This window comes from Macaca thibetana, chromosome 13 (assembly GCF_024542745.1).
Source record: "Macaca thibetana thibetana isolate TM-01 chromosome 13, ASM2454274v1, whole genome shotgun sequence".
Classification (NCBI taxonomy): domain Eukaryota; kingdom Metazoa; phylum Chordata; class Mammalia; order Primates; family Cercopithecidae; genus Macaca; species Macaca thibetana.
The window spans coordinates 21100657-21114706 of record NC_065590.1 but is presented as its reverse complement, the minus strand read 5'-3'; the positions used below and the strand labels follow the sequence as shown (position 1 = coordinate 21114706).

Below are 14050 nucleotides of genomic sequence, written 5' to 3'. Positions count from 1 at the left end.
TGAATAGAATTGTCATAAGCAGTGAAGAGTGAAGGCTTTAGGCAAAGATATAGAAGGGGGATGGTGTACGATGTTTGAGAAAGGACATGTAATTTGGTTGACTGGAGGGCTGGGAGGTGAATCCAATGGGAGAGAAGTTTAGAAAAGCAGGTTGAGAACAGTCTTGGAATGCCATTCTAAGAAGTCTGGGCTTTATCCTGGAGGCAGGATGGAGCATACAATATGTGTTTCTGGAAGATAGCAATCAACCACAGAGGAATAGATGGGAAAAGAAAGGTGAATTTAGAGGGGATTGGAATTGTCCAGGGAGGAGATCATGCTGCTGGCATTAACCAGGAGGCAGGAGCTGGTGGACCAAGGAGGTGGTGGATATGAGAGGCATGACCAAGAATGAACCAACTGCCTGATTTTTGTGCCCTTGTAAATAAATAAATAAATAAATAAATAAATAAAGTATGAACTAAGGCTTGGTGATGACCTTGCATGTGGAGCATACTTTGTGGTTCCTAGCTTGAAAAACAGGTAGAGGCCGGGCGCAGTGGCTCAAGCCTGTAATCCCAGCACTTTGGGAGGCCGAGACGGGCGGATCACGAGGTCAGGAGATCGAGACCATCCTGGCGAACACGGTGAAACCCCGTCTCTACTAAAAAAATACAAAAAACTAGCCGGGCGAGGCGGCGGGCGCCTGTAGTCCCAGCTACTCGGGAGGCTGAGGCAGGAGAATGGCGTAAACCCGGGGGGCGGAGCTTGCAGTGAGCTGAGATCCGGCCACTGCACTCCAGCCCGGGCGACAGAGCCAGACTCCATCTCAAAAAAAAAAGAAAAACAGGTAGAATGGGATCCCACTCAGGAGGAGGAATGTGGAGAAAAGATAAAGGGTTTGGTTTGGGTGTTGGACATGTCTGTGAACTGTCCAGGGCATTGGAGAAGCAGCATTGGTAGTTGAGAGAGAGGCCCAGGCTAGACATAATAAATTTGGGGATTGTCCACAAATGGCTATTGAAGCCGTAGAGGCACTGCACTTCTCTATAGGGAGACCAGGGTTTTCTCCGCCTCAAAACAATTGCCATTTTGGTCCAGATTCTTTCTTGTGAGAGGGTGTCCTTTGCATTGTAGGATATTTTAGCAACATCCTTGGCCTCAACCCACCAGACACTAGTAGCACCCCTACCCGCAGCTGTGACAACCCAAAATGTCTCCAGACATTGTGAAATGACACCTGAAAGGCAAAATCACCCCACTGAGAAACACTGCTCTAAAACGGAGCTGGTTCTCTTCAGAAGTCGGAAGATGACCAAGGGGCCGGGCACAGTGGCTCGGGCCTGTAATCACAGCACTTTGGGAGGCCGAGGCGGGCGGATCATGGGGTCAGGAGATCAAGACCAACCTGGCTAACACGGTGAAACCCTGTCTCTACTAAAAATACAAAAAATTAGTCGGGTGTGGTAGCACGTGCCTGTAGTCCCAGCTATTCAGGAGGCTGAGGCAGGAGAATCACTTGAACCTGGGAGGCGGAGGTGGCAGTGAGCCGAGATAGTGCCACTGCACTCCAGCCTGGGTGACAGAGCGAGACTCCGTCGAAAGAAAGGAAGGAAAGAAGGAGAGCAAGGAAAGGAAAAGGAAAAAGGAAAAAAAGGAAGAAAGGAAGGAAGGAAGGAAGAAAGAGAAAGGAAGGAAGGAAGGAAGGAAGGAAGGAAGGAAGGAAGGAAGGAAGGAAGGAAGGAAGGAAAGAAAGAAAGAAAGAAAGATGGCCAAGGGCAGAATCTCTGGGTTCTAGGGGCACATTCAGAGAGTAAAAGGGCACATTAGGAGACAGGTGGGATGGCCAGCAGTGTAACAGGCTACAGAGAAAAGGTTTGGAAACAGAAATAAACCTTGGCAGTGGTGAGAACTTCATGATCCTTCAGGAAGCAGGTTCGGTTGAGTCTCCTGAATGTACCTTTTCCTTGTTCTCCAGCCTTTTTCCTCTGAGATATAGGAGTAAACTGCCCAACTGAGGCATAAATCAGAAGACTAGGATATATGCCAAGGGTTAGGTACCTGAAAGTTTGCTTGGTTCCCTTTTCAGGTGGTAATAGTCCCTTTCTCTTAGTTTCTCATTCAGTTTTCTCCATTAGTCTCCTTTTTCTTTTTCTTTCTTTTTCTTTTTTGTTTTTTTGAGACGGGGTTTTGCTCTTGTTGCCCAGGCTGGAGTGCAATGGCGCAATCTCGGCTCACTGCAACCTTCGCCTCCCCAGTTCAAGCAATTCTCCTGCCTCAGCCTCCTAAGTAGCTGGGACTAGAGGAATGTGCCACCACGTCCAGCTAATTTTTTGTATTAAGTAGAGACAAGGTTTCACCATGTTGGCTAGGCTGGTCTTGAACTCCTGACCTCAGATGATCCACCTGCCTTGGCCTCCCAAAGTGCTGGGATTACAGGTGTGGGCCACTGTGCCCCACCTTTTTTTTTTTTTTTTTTTTTTTTTTTTTTTTTTTGAGATGGGGTCTGGCCCTGGCTCTGTGACCCAGATTGGAGTGCAGTAGGGCACGATCTCAGCTCACTGCAGCCTCCACCTCCAAGGCTCAAGCAATCCTCCCACCTCAGCCTCCCAAAGTAGCTGGGACTACAGGTGTGTGTCACCATGCCTAGCCAATCTTTACATTTTCAGTAGAGACGGGGTTTTGCAGTATTGGCCAGGCTGGTCTCTAACTCTCGGTCTCAAGAGATCTGCCAGCCTCAGCCTCCCAAAGTACTGGGATTACAGGCATGAACCACCGCACCCAGCCTATTCTTAATCCCATTTTGCAAATGAAATGACTTGCCTGAAACTGCACAGCCAGGGGTAGTAGTGTAGAAGAGTAGGAGGTCAGATGTCACCCTAGTCTTTTGATCACACAGGGAATTGCTAGGAAATTGGGGCTTTATCCTGGAGGCAGGGTGGAGCATACTTAAATACCTGTTTTGGGAAGATAGCAATCAGTTACAGAGGAGTAGATGAGAAAAGAAAGGTGAGTTTAGAGGGAATTGGAACTGTCCAGGGAAGAGATCGTGCTGGCATTAACTGGGAGGAAGGGGCTGGCATGGAAAGAAGGAGGTATATATGAGAGGCACGACTGAGAATAAACCAGGATTTGGTCCATTGCTTCTTGGGCTACAACTCCTACGACCTAGCAGTTCAGCAGTTTTTCCTTACAAAGTCACTTTACAGAAAAAAAAAAAATATATATATATATATAATGTTTATATATATATAATATATATATATAAAATATATATATAATGTTTGAGGCTGGGGTGGTGGCTTACGCCTGTAATCCCAGCACTTTGGAAGGCTGAGGTGGTCAGATCACTTGAGGTGAGGAGCTCGAGACCAGCCTGCCCAACATGGTGAAACCCTATCTCTACTGAAAATATAAAAATTAGCTGAGCGTAGTGGCACAGGCCTGTAATCCCAGCTACTTGGGAGGCTGAGGCAGAAGAATCACTTGAACCCAGGAGGCGGAGGTTGCAGTGAGCTGAGACTGCATCACTACACTCCAGCTTGGGCAACAAGAGTGAAACTCCTTCTCAAAAAAAGAAAAAGCAACAAGAAAAAGACAGGGTCTCACTATGTTGCTCAGGCTGGTCCTGAAATCCCAGGCTCAAGCAATCCTCTCACCTCACCCTCCCAAAGTGCTGGGATTACAGGTGTGAGCCACCGCACCTGGTCTACTGAGTTTTTTGAGTGCTAAGCACAGATGATGAGGTAACTGAGGCTTACAGTTGTTATGCGAGTTTGTCCCAGGTCATGTAAATATTAAGGTATGGATCAGCCACCATGCCCAGCAATAAGCCACATTACAATATGTATTTTAACGTTTTTTACTAATCACACAATTTACATTTTTCTACTGGCCAAATTTTAAAAGTAAGAGAAACAGGGCTGGGTGCAGTGGCTCATGCCTGAAATGCCCACACTTTGGGAGGCTGAGGCAGGAGGATTGCTTGAAACCAGCTACAGTGAACTATGATTGTCACCCAGGTTGGAGTGCAGTGGTGCAATCTCGGCTCACTGCAACCTCCGCTTCCCGGGTTCAAGTGATTCCGTTGCCTCAGCCTCCCTAGTAGCTGGGATTACAGGCAATCACCATCACGTCCAGCTAATTTTTGTATTTTTAGTAGAGACGACGTTTCACCATGTTGGCCAGGCTGGTCTTGATCTCCTGACCTCATGATCGGCCCAACTCAGCCTCCCAAAGTGCTGGGATTACAGGCGTGAGCCACCATCCCTGGCCGAAATTAATTGTATTAATCTTTATTTAACTCAATATAGCCAAACATTATTGCACTACATAATCAATATATAAAATTATTATTATTATCATTTTTAGTGACAGGGTCTAGCTCTGTCACCCAGGCTGGAGTGCAGTGGCACTATCATAGCTCACTGCTGTCTCACACCCCTGGGCTCAAGTGATCCGTCTGTGCTAGCTCTCCAAGCAGCTAGGACTATGGACATGCACCACCATACCTGGCTAATTTTATTTTATTATTTATTTATTTATTTATTTATTTATTTTGAGACAGAGTCTCACTCTTGTTGCCCAGGCTGGAGTGCAATGGTGCGATCTTGGCTCACCGCAACCTCTGCCTCCTGGGTTCAAGCAATTCTCCTTCCTCAGCCTCCGAGTAGCTAGGATTACAGGCATGCGCTACCATGCCTGGCTAATTTTGTATTTTTAGTAGAGACAGGGTTTCTCCATGTTGGTCGGGCTGGTCTTGAACTCCCGACCTCAGGTGATCTGCCCGTCTTGGCCTCCCAAAGTGCTGGGATTACAGGTGAGAGCCACCACGCCCAGCCAATTTTATTTTTTTATTTTACTTTATTTATTTTTATTTTTTACATCATCATTATTATTATTATTGTTTGAGACAGAGTCTCACTCTGTCACCCAGGCTGAATTGCAAGGGTGCAATCTCGGCTCACTGCAACCTCCGCTTCCAGGGTTCAAGCAATTCTCCTGCCTCAGCCTCCTGAGTAGCTGGGATTACAGGCATGCGCCACCATGCCCGGCAAATTTTGTATTTTTAGTAGAGATGGGGTTTCGACATGTTGATCAGGCTGGTCTCGAACTCCTGACCTCAGGTGATCCACTGCCTCAGCATCCCAATGTGCTGGGATTACAGGCGTGAGCCACTGCGTCCAGCAGTTTTATTTTTTTTATAGAGACAGGGTCTTGATATGTTGCCCGGGCTTATATATAATATTTGCTGAGCGTGGTGGTTTATGCCTATAATCCCAGCACTTTGGGAGGCTGAGGTGGGAGAATCGCTTGAGGTTTGGAGTTTGAGACCAGTTTGGGCAACACAACAAGACACTGTCTCCAAAAAAAAAAAAAATTAGCTGGACATGGTAGCCCTTGCCTGTAGTCCCAGCTGACTGGGGAGGGTGAGGTGGGAAGATTGCTTGAGCCCACGAGTTCAAGACTGCAGTGAGCGGCCGGGCGCGGTGGCTCAAGCCTGTAATCCCAGCACTTTGGGAGGCCGAGACAGGCGGATCACGAGTTCAGGAGATCGAGACCATCCTGGCTAACACGGTGAAACCCCGTCTCTACTAAAATACAAAAAAAAAAAATAGCCGGGCGAGGTGGCGGGCGCCTGTACTCCCAGCTACTAAGGAGGCTGAGGCAGGAGAATGGCATGAACCCGGGAGGCGGGGCTTGCAGTGAGCTGAGATCCGGCCATTGCACTCCAGCCTGGGCAACAGAGCTAGACTCCGTCTCAAAAAAAAAAAAAAAAAAAAAAAAAAAAAAAGACTGCAGTGAGCTTGAACACACTGTACTGCACTCTAACCTGGATGGCAGAGTGGGACCCTGCCTCTAAAAACAACAACAACAAAAAAGCTACAGGTGTCCGAAGTTTATTTAAAGCCTTTAAAAAGGTATTTGTGGCTGGGCGGGTGGCTCACGCCTGTAATCCCAGCACTTTGGGAGGCCGAGGCAGGTAGATCACCCGAGGTTAGGTGTTCGAGACCACCCTGGCTAACATGGTAAGACCCTGTCTCTACTAAAAATACAAAAAAAAATTAGCCATGCCTGGTGGCATGCACCTGTGGTCCCAGCTACTAGGGAGGCTGAAGCAGGAGAATCACTTGAACCTGGGAGGCAGAGGCTGCAGTGAGCCGAGATAGCGCCATTGCACTCCAGCCTGGGTGACAAGAGAGAAGCGTCTCAAAAAAAAAAAAAAAAAGTTTTGTGTCTGGATGTGGTGGCTCACACCTATGATCCCATCACTTTGGGAAGCCGAGGAGGGAGGATTACTTGAGAACAGGAGTTTGAGACCAGCCTGGGCAACATGGTAAGACCCCCATGTCTATGAAAAGTTTTAAAATAAATTAGCCAGTCATGGTGGTTTGCACCTGTAGTTTCAGTTACTGGGGAGGCTGAGGCAGGATGATCGCTGTAGCCCCAGAGTTCAAGGCTGCAGTGTGCTACAATCATGCCACTGGACTCTAGCCTGGGTGACAGAAGGAGACCATCTCAAGAAAACAAAACAAAATAAACAAACAAAAAAAGTATTTGTTGGAAAAGTTGACATTTCCTCCTTGGAACTGATATCTTCTGGAATGGGTCAAGAATGTTCGTTCCCTTCTGAATGTCCCTGTTATTGTTCTTCTGTCTTGATAAACACTGTCAAGGAAGAACAGATTTTCTCCGGCCTGGAGCCAGGTTAGTGGAAAAGTCCTTTGCCTTGGGCCCCTGCTCTGGTACACCAGGGCAGTCTTCTGATCACTGATCACTGACTGGGATCAATTACCTCTGTGGTGGTCCCTGAAGGGAAATGCAGAATTGCTGAACTCTGGAAGGGAAGGAGGGGTTTGGTGAGCCATCATTACAGACACTGTGCTAGTGGCAGTGCACTGCACACGCTATCTTTTTTTTTTTTTGAGACAGAGTCTTGCTCTTATTGCCCAGGCTGGAGTGCAATGGCATAGTCTTAGCTCACTGCAATCTCTGTCTCCCAGGTTCAAGCGATTCTCCCGCCTCAGCCTCCTGAGTAGCTGGGATTACAGGCACCTGCCACCATGCCTGGCTAATTATTTTGTATTTTTAGTAGAGACGGGGTTTTGCCATGTTGGCCAGGCTGGTCTCGAACTCCTGACCTCAAGTGATCTGCCTGCCTTGGCCTCCCAAAGTACTGGGATTACAGGCGTGAGCTACCATGCCCAGCCTCTTTTTGCTTCTTACCAGCACTGTCTGAGCTAAGCATCAGCACCTGCAAACTCCACAGAGGTGAAAAGGTTCACTCAGGGGCCTGTAACCAGTAACCCAGAGCTTTCTGAATCAGAGCCCAGGATCACAGTATTCCAGACTTCAGGGGTTTTAGTGCTTTCTGTCACTGAGGGACCTGAGAACAAGTGTTATCCAGCAAGAAATTTTCATAACTGCATTTTATTTCCCTGTGAGCCAGGCCTGGCATGGTTGATCTCTGTCTCTAGAAACTGGAGTCAGATATTCAAGACATTAAAAGGAGATGGCTGGTGGGGCGTCATGGCTCCTAGGACTTTGGGAGGTTGAGGTGGGAGGATTGTCTGAGCCCAGGAGTTTGAGACCAGCCTGGGCAACATGGTGAGACCTCATCTCTATTAAAAAAAAAAAAAAAGAGAGAGAGAGAGAGAGATGGCTGCCCTTTCTAGATCAGGAGGTCCAGCCTCAGGAAACCTTGGAGGGCTGCTTGATCTTTCTTTTCTAATTCCTGAAAAGTTAGAAGACCTTTAACATCTGAGAGCCCTATTACTCTAAGCTTAAGCTCTTGTTTGGGAAGCCACTGGGTGGACAGTGAAGAGTGCCCGCCTACCTGGGGAAACCTGAGTTAGGTGTGGCTGGAGCGACTCGAGATGCGAGGTGGGCGGGGGCAGGCTGAAAGCTGGAGCAAGCAGGAAGTGAGCTGACGGCCACCCTGGGAGGAAGCCGACTAGGCGAATTCACCTGCTGATCGGCCCGGGCTGCTCTGAGACATGGTGAGCGAACTGGAAACTAGGAAAGGGCTGATTTAAAGAGGAGCCAGAAGGGGCTCGGGACTGGGGGTTGGCTGTGGGGGGGGAGGAGAGTTGGCGGCAAAGTTAGAGGGCTGGGCCAGTGCTGCCTGTGGCCTCTCCTCTTTGACAACTTGGCTGCAAATAGCTCTGAACCGTCCTAGCAGGTGTTTCTATTCCTTCTTCCTCCCTCCCCTGACCTCTGTGCTGGTGGGGAGCTGGGCTTCCGTGCCAGTGCCAATGGGGGCTCCGAATTCCAGGCAAAGTGTTGTTGTGCCTTCCTCCTCCAGGGAGCCCGAGGCGGGTGTTGTGACACCACCAGGCAGTGCCTGGGCAGTTTCCAGTTCAGATTCCAGCCCAGCGGCAGGAGCTCTCCTCTCTGGCCTTTCACTTTATCCCTACACAGAAACACAAAGGATTTGTGTGTCCACTGAGTCCTTTGGGTGTCCTTTCTCCATTAACATGAAGAAGAGAACTAAAGGTTTATAAGATAACCAGAAGTTGGTTCTCTGTGATAAGCTAGTTCTGACCCATGCCACTGGCCTGTTTTTGGAGGTCAAGGAGGGAGGAGCTTAATAATGTTTTTCTCTCCTTGTTCAAAAACCTTGTCATGAAGCCTCTGAGATGAGACATCAGCCAGGGAGGACTAGTCCTCCATTTCCCCCAACACCCAGGCGGGTATTTTTATTTAATGTCTGCATAAGCAGGTGGTTGCTTGGTGCCTGCGCGTGGTGCCCAGTGGTAGGGAAAGCAGAAGTGTGTGGCTCAACGGCTGTGGGCGCCTTCTGGGGTACTTGGTTGCCTGTTGTTCTGGGTCACAGCAGCAATGGCATTGCGGCCAGGGCCATGCTCCAGCAGCTATTTAGAGGGGCAGATGGGTCAGGCTGGGTGAGGGTGTTTTGCTGGCCAGCACAGACACTTTCAATGAGGATCCCAAGAAATCAGGAAAGAGGGGTGGCTCCGGGAATTGTAAATAGTGGTGGGCTCTGCCCTGGAAAGGGAACATTGTGAGATGCCGGCTCTGCTGTATTCTACGGCCTTCTCTAGGGAGCAAGGAAGCAGTGGGGAGGGATTTAGTGATGCGCTGCTTTTCCTTGTCAGGGGTCCTAACAATCCCGAAAGAAGTTTGATCTAGTCTCTTTAGCATCACGTCTTACTTTCTGGGGCTTACAAATGCATTTATTTTTGATTACACAAGTAATACATGAAAACATTCTCTTTGTAAACATTTCAAGCATTTTACAAAAAGCTGAAGTCTGCCTGAGGCCTTACCCTCCCCAGGCCTCTGAGGCCAAGTCTCCAGTTCCCCCACCACTTGGTCTAATTAACCCCGTGTTGCTGTGCAGGAGGAAGCCAGTGAAGGTGGAGGAAATGATCGCGTGCGGAACCTGCAGAGTGAGGTGGAGGGAGTTAAGAATATTATGACCCAGAATGTGGAGCGGATCCTGGCCCGAGGGGAAAACTTGGAACATCTCCGCAACAAGACAGAGGATCTGGAAGCCACAGTGAGACAGGGAGCCCACTGGAGGCTGGAGGAAAAGAGGAAGGGAGGGAATTTCTTTTTGGTGGGGCAAAATGAACAGGAGGGTCAGAAGTGTAACATTTCTGTTGCCTTTCACCTGGTTTGGGAGCTGATGTGAGCTGAGTCTCCACTTCTGAATCTGCTCTGCTCCACAGATTGTTATGGATCCCAGGGAATGGATCCCATGACTGGGGCTTGAGGTGGCAGCTCACCCATAGAGGCATATTCTGAGACCGATAGCTCAGTCAGCCCATGCATTCTCAGGCTTCTCTCCCGGGAAACTTGTTTTCCCTTTGAAGCCTGCCCATGACAATCATTTGGATCTGACCTTCCCAGGGCAGAAGTATTGGCTTTGAGGAAACCCCCCCACCATGGCCTCTAGCCTTCTCTAGGAGCTATTAGACAAGGGGTGGGAAATTGCTGGTATCTTGCTGAGTTGGCTTTAAAAAGAAGGAGGAAAGAGCAGAGAAATGCTTTGATCCCAGGGTCCCCTGCTAGATGAAGGCTAAAATAATATCTCCCACACATCTTGCTAGACCTCATTCTTCTCTCTCTCCAGCCAGGGGCTGCGGCCAGCTGTTTCAGGGAGGAAGTAACTCCAAAGTTGAGCAAAGTCTGGAGCCTCAGGTTTTGTGTCCAGCTGGGAAGCTGGCTCTGGCTTTCTTAGTCCTGTGTGAACTCTTGGCTCTTGGGTATTGCTCCCTTGTCTCCCTGGGGCTCATTGCCTGTTTCTGTAGCTTAATTGTAGCTTAATTTGGGGAGCACGGCCCCGGGAATTTTTTTTTTTTTTTTCAATAGAGCCTCACTCTGTTGCCCAGGCTAGAGTGGTGCAATCTCGGCTCACTTCAACCTTCGCCTCCTGGGTTCAAATGATTCTCTTGCCTCAGCCTCCTGAGTAGCTGGGATTACAGTGTGCACCACCACACCTGGCTAATTTTTGTATTTTCAGTAGAGACGAAGTTTTGCCATGTTGGCCAGGCTGGTCTCGAACTCCTGACCTCAGGTGATCCACCCACCTTGGCCTCTCAAAGTGCTGGGATTACAGACTTGAGTCACCATGCCTGGACAAGCACTAGGAAATGTAGTGTCTATAACTCGAATTGCTGGGCATGGGGAAGAGTGCATGGAGGAGGAGGAGTTCCCTTACTTCCAACCCTCTGTACTGTCCTGGTCCCTCCTCCAGCCTCAGCAGTCCCGATGGGGCAAGGAGTCCTGTAGCTGGGAGATGTGCCCACCTGGAGCCTGCATCCCTCAGTCCCAGGATCTGCCCTCCCAAGGGCAGATTGGGAGGGCAGATTGTGCTGCCAGTGTTGTACCCCTGGGTGTAAGCAGGTGTCAAGGACCCCTCAGTGTGCATGACAGTGCAGGGGTAAGAAGAGAAAGGGGACCCCTAGTCATATCTAGGTGGAGACCTCCTAGGATCCTGAGAATTCTAAATTTCAACCTGGCCTTCCAGATTTTTAGGAAGGTACATTTGTCAAGGTAGGCAAGATAGAGCAATTTTTTTTTTTTTTTTTTTTTGAGATGGAGTCTCACTCTGTTGCCCAGGCTGGAGTGCATTGGTGTGATCTTGGCTCACTGCAACCTCCGCCTCCCAGGTTCAAGTGATCCTCCTGCTTCAGCCTCCCAAGTAGCTGGGATTACAAGCGCCCACCACTATGCCTGGCTAATTTTTTTGTATTTTTAGTAGAGAGGGGGTTTCACAATGTTGGCCAGGCTGGTCATGAACTCCTGCCTCAGCCTCCCAAAGTGCTGGGATTACAGGTGTGAGCCACTGTGCCCGGCCAGAGCATATTTTATTTAGCAGTTTGCTACCTCAGCTTACAGTGTTACTATTAAGATGTATGGCTTGAGCTGGGCATGGTGGCATGTGCCTATACTCCCAGCACTAGGGAGGCTGAAGTGGGAGGATTGCTTGAGCCCTGGAGATGGAGGCTACAGTAAGCCAAGATTGTGCCACTGCACTCTAGCCTGCACTGGGCGACAGAGCGAGACCCTGTCTCAAAAAACCAACAAACAAGGCCAGGCGCCGTGGCTCATGCCTGTAATCCCAGCACTTTGGGAGGCCAAAGCAGGTGGATCACCTGAGGCCAAGAGTTCAAGATCAGCCTGGCCAACATGGTGAAACCCCATCTCTACTAAAGATACAAAAATTAGCTGGACATGGTGGTGCACACCTGTAATCCCAGCTACTCAGGAGGCTGAGGCAGGAGAATCGCTTGAACCCGGAAGGTGGAGGTTGCAGTGAACTGAGATTGCGCCACTGCATTCCAGCCTGGGCAGCAGAGTGAAACTCTGTCTCAAGAAAACAAAAACAAACAAACAAACAAACAGATGTCTGGCTTGTAGGCCGGGCACAGTGGCTCACACCTGTAATCCCACCCCAGGAGGGCGGATTACTTGAGGTCAGGAGTTCAAGACCAGCCTGGCCAACATGTGAAATCTCATCTCTACTAAAAATACAAAAGTTAGCTGGGTGTGGTGGTGGGCACCTGTAATCCCAGCTAGTCAGGAGGCTGAGGCAGGAGAATCACTTGAACCCAGGAGGTGGAGGCTGCACTGAGCCAAGATCGAACCACTGCCTGGGCAACAGAGCAAGACTCCATCTCAAAAAAACAAAAACAAGAAAGTTTGGCCTGTGGGTTGTACTTGTACTTATACTCTTGTTCCAGTGGGAGGAGCCACTGGGTCACTCACTCTGCCTTTTCCTCAACAGTCTGAGCACTTCAAGACGACATCGCAGAAGGTGGCTCGGAAATTCTGGTGGAAGAATGTGAAGATGATTGTCCTTATCTGCGTGATTGTTTTTATCATCATTCTCTTCATTGTGCTCTTTGCCACTGGTGCCTTCTCTTAAGTAATAGGGAACCTCTCCCACCTGCCCTTCTCTTCAGGGACAACCCTCTGTAAATGGGTGCCAAGAGGGTCTCCTTTCCTGTCCTCCTCTACAGAGAATGCTGCTTGGTCCTCCTACCCCTCTTCCCGAGGCCCTCCTGCCGTGTTGTATGCCCCAGAGGGTAACTTGGTCCCCCAGAAGGAGAGAAAAAAGAGAGCTGGACTGCGGATGCATTTCATGGGTCCTTAGAGTGGGCTGGAGAGACCTAGAGGGCCCAGCATGTGGCTGGGAAACTGCTGGTGGCCAGTGGGCAATAAAGACCTTTCAGTATCCCTATATGTGTGAGTCACTTTCTCTCTTCCCACTTTGCCTTTGGCTTTTCTATTTCTTTTCTTCCCAAGGATACCTTCTGGCTGAAATTCTCTCGTTTGAGGTCCAAGTGGTTTGAAGGGCAAAGAGTGTATGTTTGGAGAAGAAAGATGTCTTTCTTTATTCCTCCCGGTTCCATTCATTGTCACAGGTCTCAAGAACAAGAATTTTCTGGGAGTCTTGGCATATGGAAAATTCAAAACCTTCATAGCATTTTGGGGTGGTACGCAAGATTTTTAAGTGTTCCCATTGGGTCCTGCCATGGCCCTGTAGTACTGTTCTTCTGGAATTGTTAGCTGAGGCATGAAGCCTACCCGGACAGGGTGTTTAAGAGCTGCTTGAAGGCCTCCTGCCTCTTCCACCAGAGCCATCTCTTTTCAACGACCGTGTAGTCTAGAGCCGAGGGGTGGAGGAAATGGACTGCTGTTCCTTTCCTTGTGCTTTGTATGTTCATGTTCTATTTGTCTTTTCTCTGTCCTTGTCTTCTGGGACTTAGCAAGGCCTCTGGGTCTTAGTTATCCCAAGGGGGCAAGCATCTCTCCTCGGCATCCCATGGCTGGGCATAGTCAGTCAGTGTCACAGGACAGGGCCAATGGCCCTCCTTCCCCTCCGTGCACAATGAGCCTTTCTGTCTTCAGTCCCCCCTCCTCCCTACCAGGTTCCACTATCACTGTTACTTTTTCCAGTGCCCAGTCTGCCTTGGTTTGCAGGGAGGGTTCTTGCTATCTCTGTTCCTGTTTCCTCTACAGGTTTTCCAGCATTGGAAACAACCTGTTGTCAGGAGGAAGGGGAAGGGTTGAGAGTCAGGATTTGGGACTAGATTGGCAAGTCAGGCTCTGGAAGAATCAGGCTCTGAAGCAGGGAGGAGGAAAGGTCAGAAAAGACCCTTATGAGATTTTTATTTTTATTTTTTCAGGGATAGGATCTTACTCTGTTGCCCAGGTTGGAGTGCAGTGGTGTGATCATGGCTCACTGTAACCTCCACCTCCTGGGCTTTAGAGATCTTCCTGCTTCAGCCTCCCTTGTAGCTGGGACCACAGGTGTGTGCTACCACACCTGGCTAATTTTTGTATTTTTAGTAGAGACATGGTCTCACTATGTTGCCCAGGCTGGTCTCAAACTCCTGGGTTCAAGCAATCCTACCGCCTTGGCCTCCCAAAGTGCTGGAATTACAAGTGGGAGCCACCGTGCCCGGCCTTGGGGTAGTCTTTGCTACATATATTAATCCTTTCTCTCCTGGATTCAAGGTGTAAGGAACTGAAGTGAAGCTTCTGCCTTGGGACCCAGGCTGTCCAAGGTGGGGGTGAGGGTCTGTGAAACCCTCTTGGT

General features: G+C 49.2%; 3 protein-coding genes across 3 annotated transcripts in view; 2 read left to right on the top strand and 1 right to left on the bottom strand.

Annotated features, from left to right (window-relative positions):
• The window catches only part of GGCX (gamma-glutamyl carboxylase), a 162173-nt gene that overhangs the window by 22407 nt on the left and 125716 nt on the right, over positions 1-14050 (bottom strand). The gene's annotated exons all lie outside the window — the stretch shown is intronic.
• Positions 1-14050, top strand: part of VAMP5 (vesicle associated membrane protein 5) — a 229925-nt gene that overhangs the window by 205498 nt on the left and 10377 nt on the right. The window lies entirely within an intron of this gene.
• VAMP8 (vesicle associated membrane protein 8) lies at positions 7821-12688 on the top strand. The gene is made up of 3 exons (XM_050753149.1): positions 7821-7979; positions 9341-9499; positions 12233-12688. The coding sequence occupies exons 1-3, from the start codon at positions 7977-7979 to the stop codon at positions 12371-12373; spliced, it is 303 nt and encodes a 100-aa protein (XP_050609106.1). The 5' UTR covers positions 7821-7976; the 3' UTR covers positions 12374-12688.

What these genes read in the sequence shown, in the direction of transcription:
- VAMP8 (XM_050753149.1), top strand. An exon ending in CAGAGGATCTGGAAGCCACA is followed by an intron (nt 9,500 to 12,232) that starts GTGAGACAGGGA and finishes TTTCCTCAACAG; the next exon opens with TCTGAGCACTTCAAGACGAC.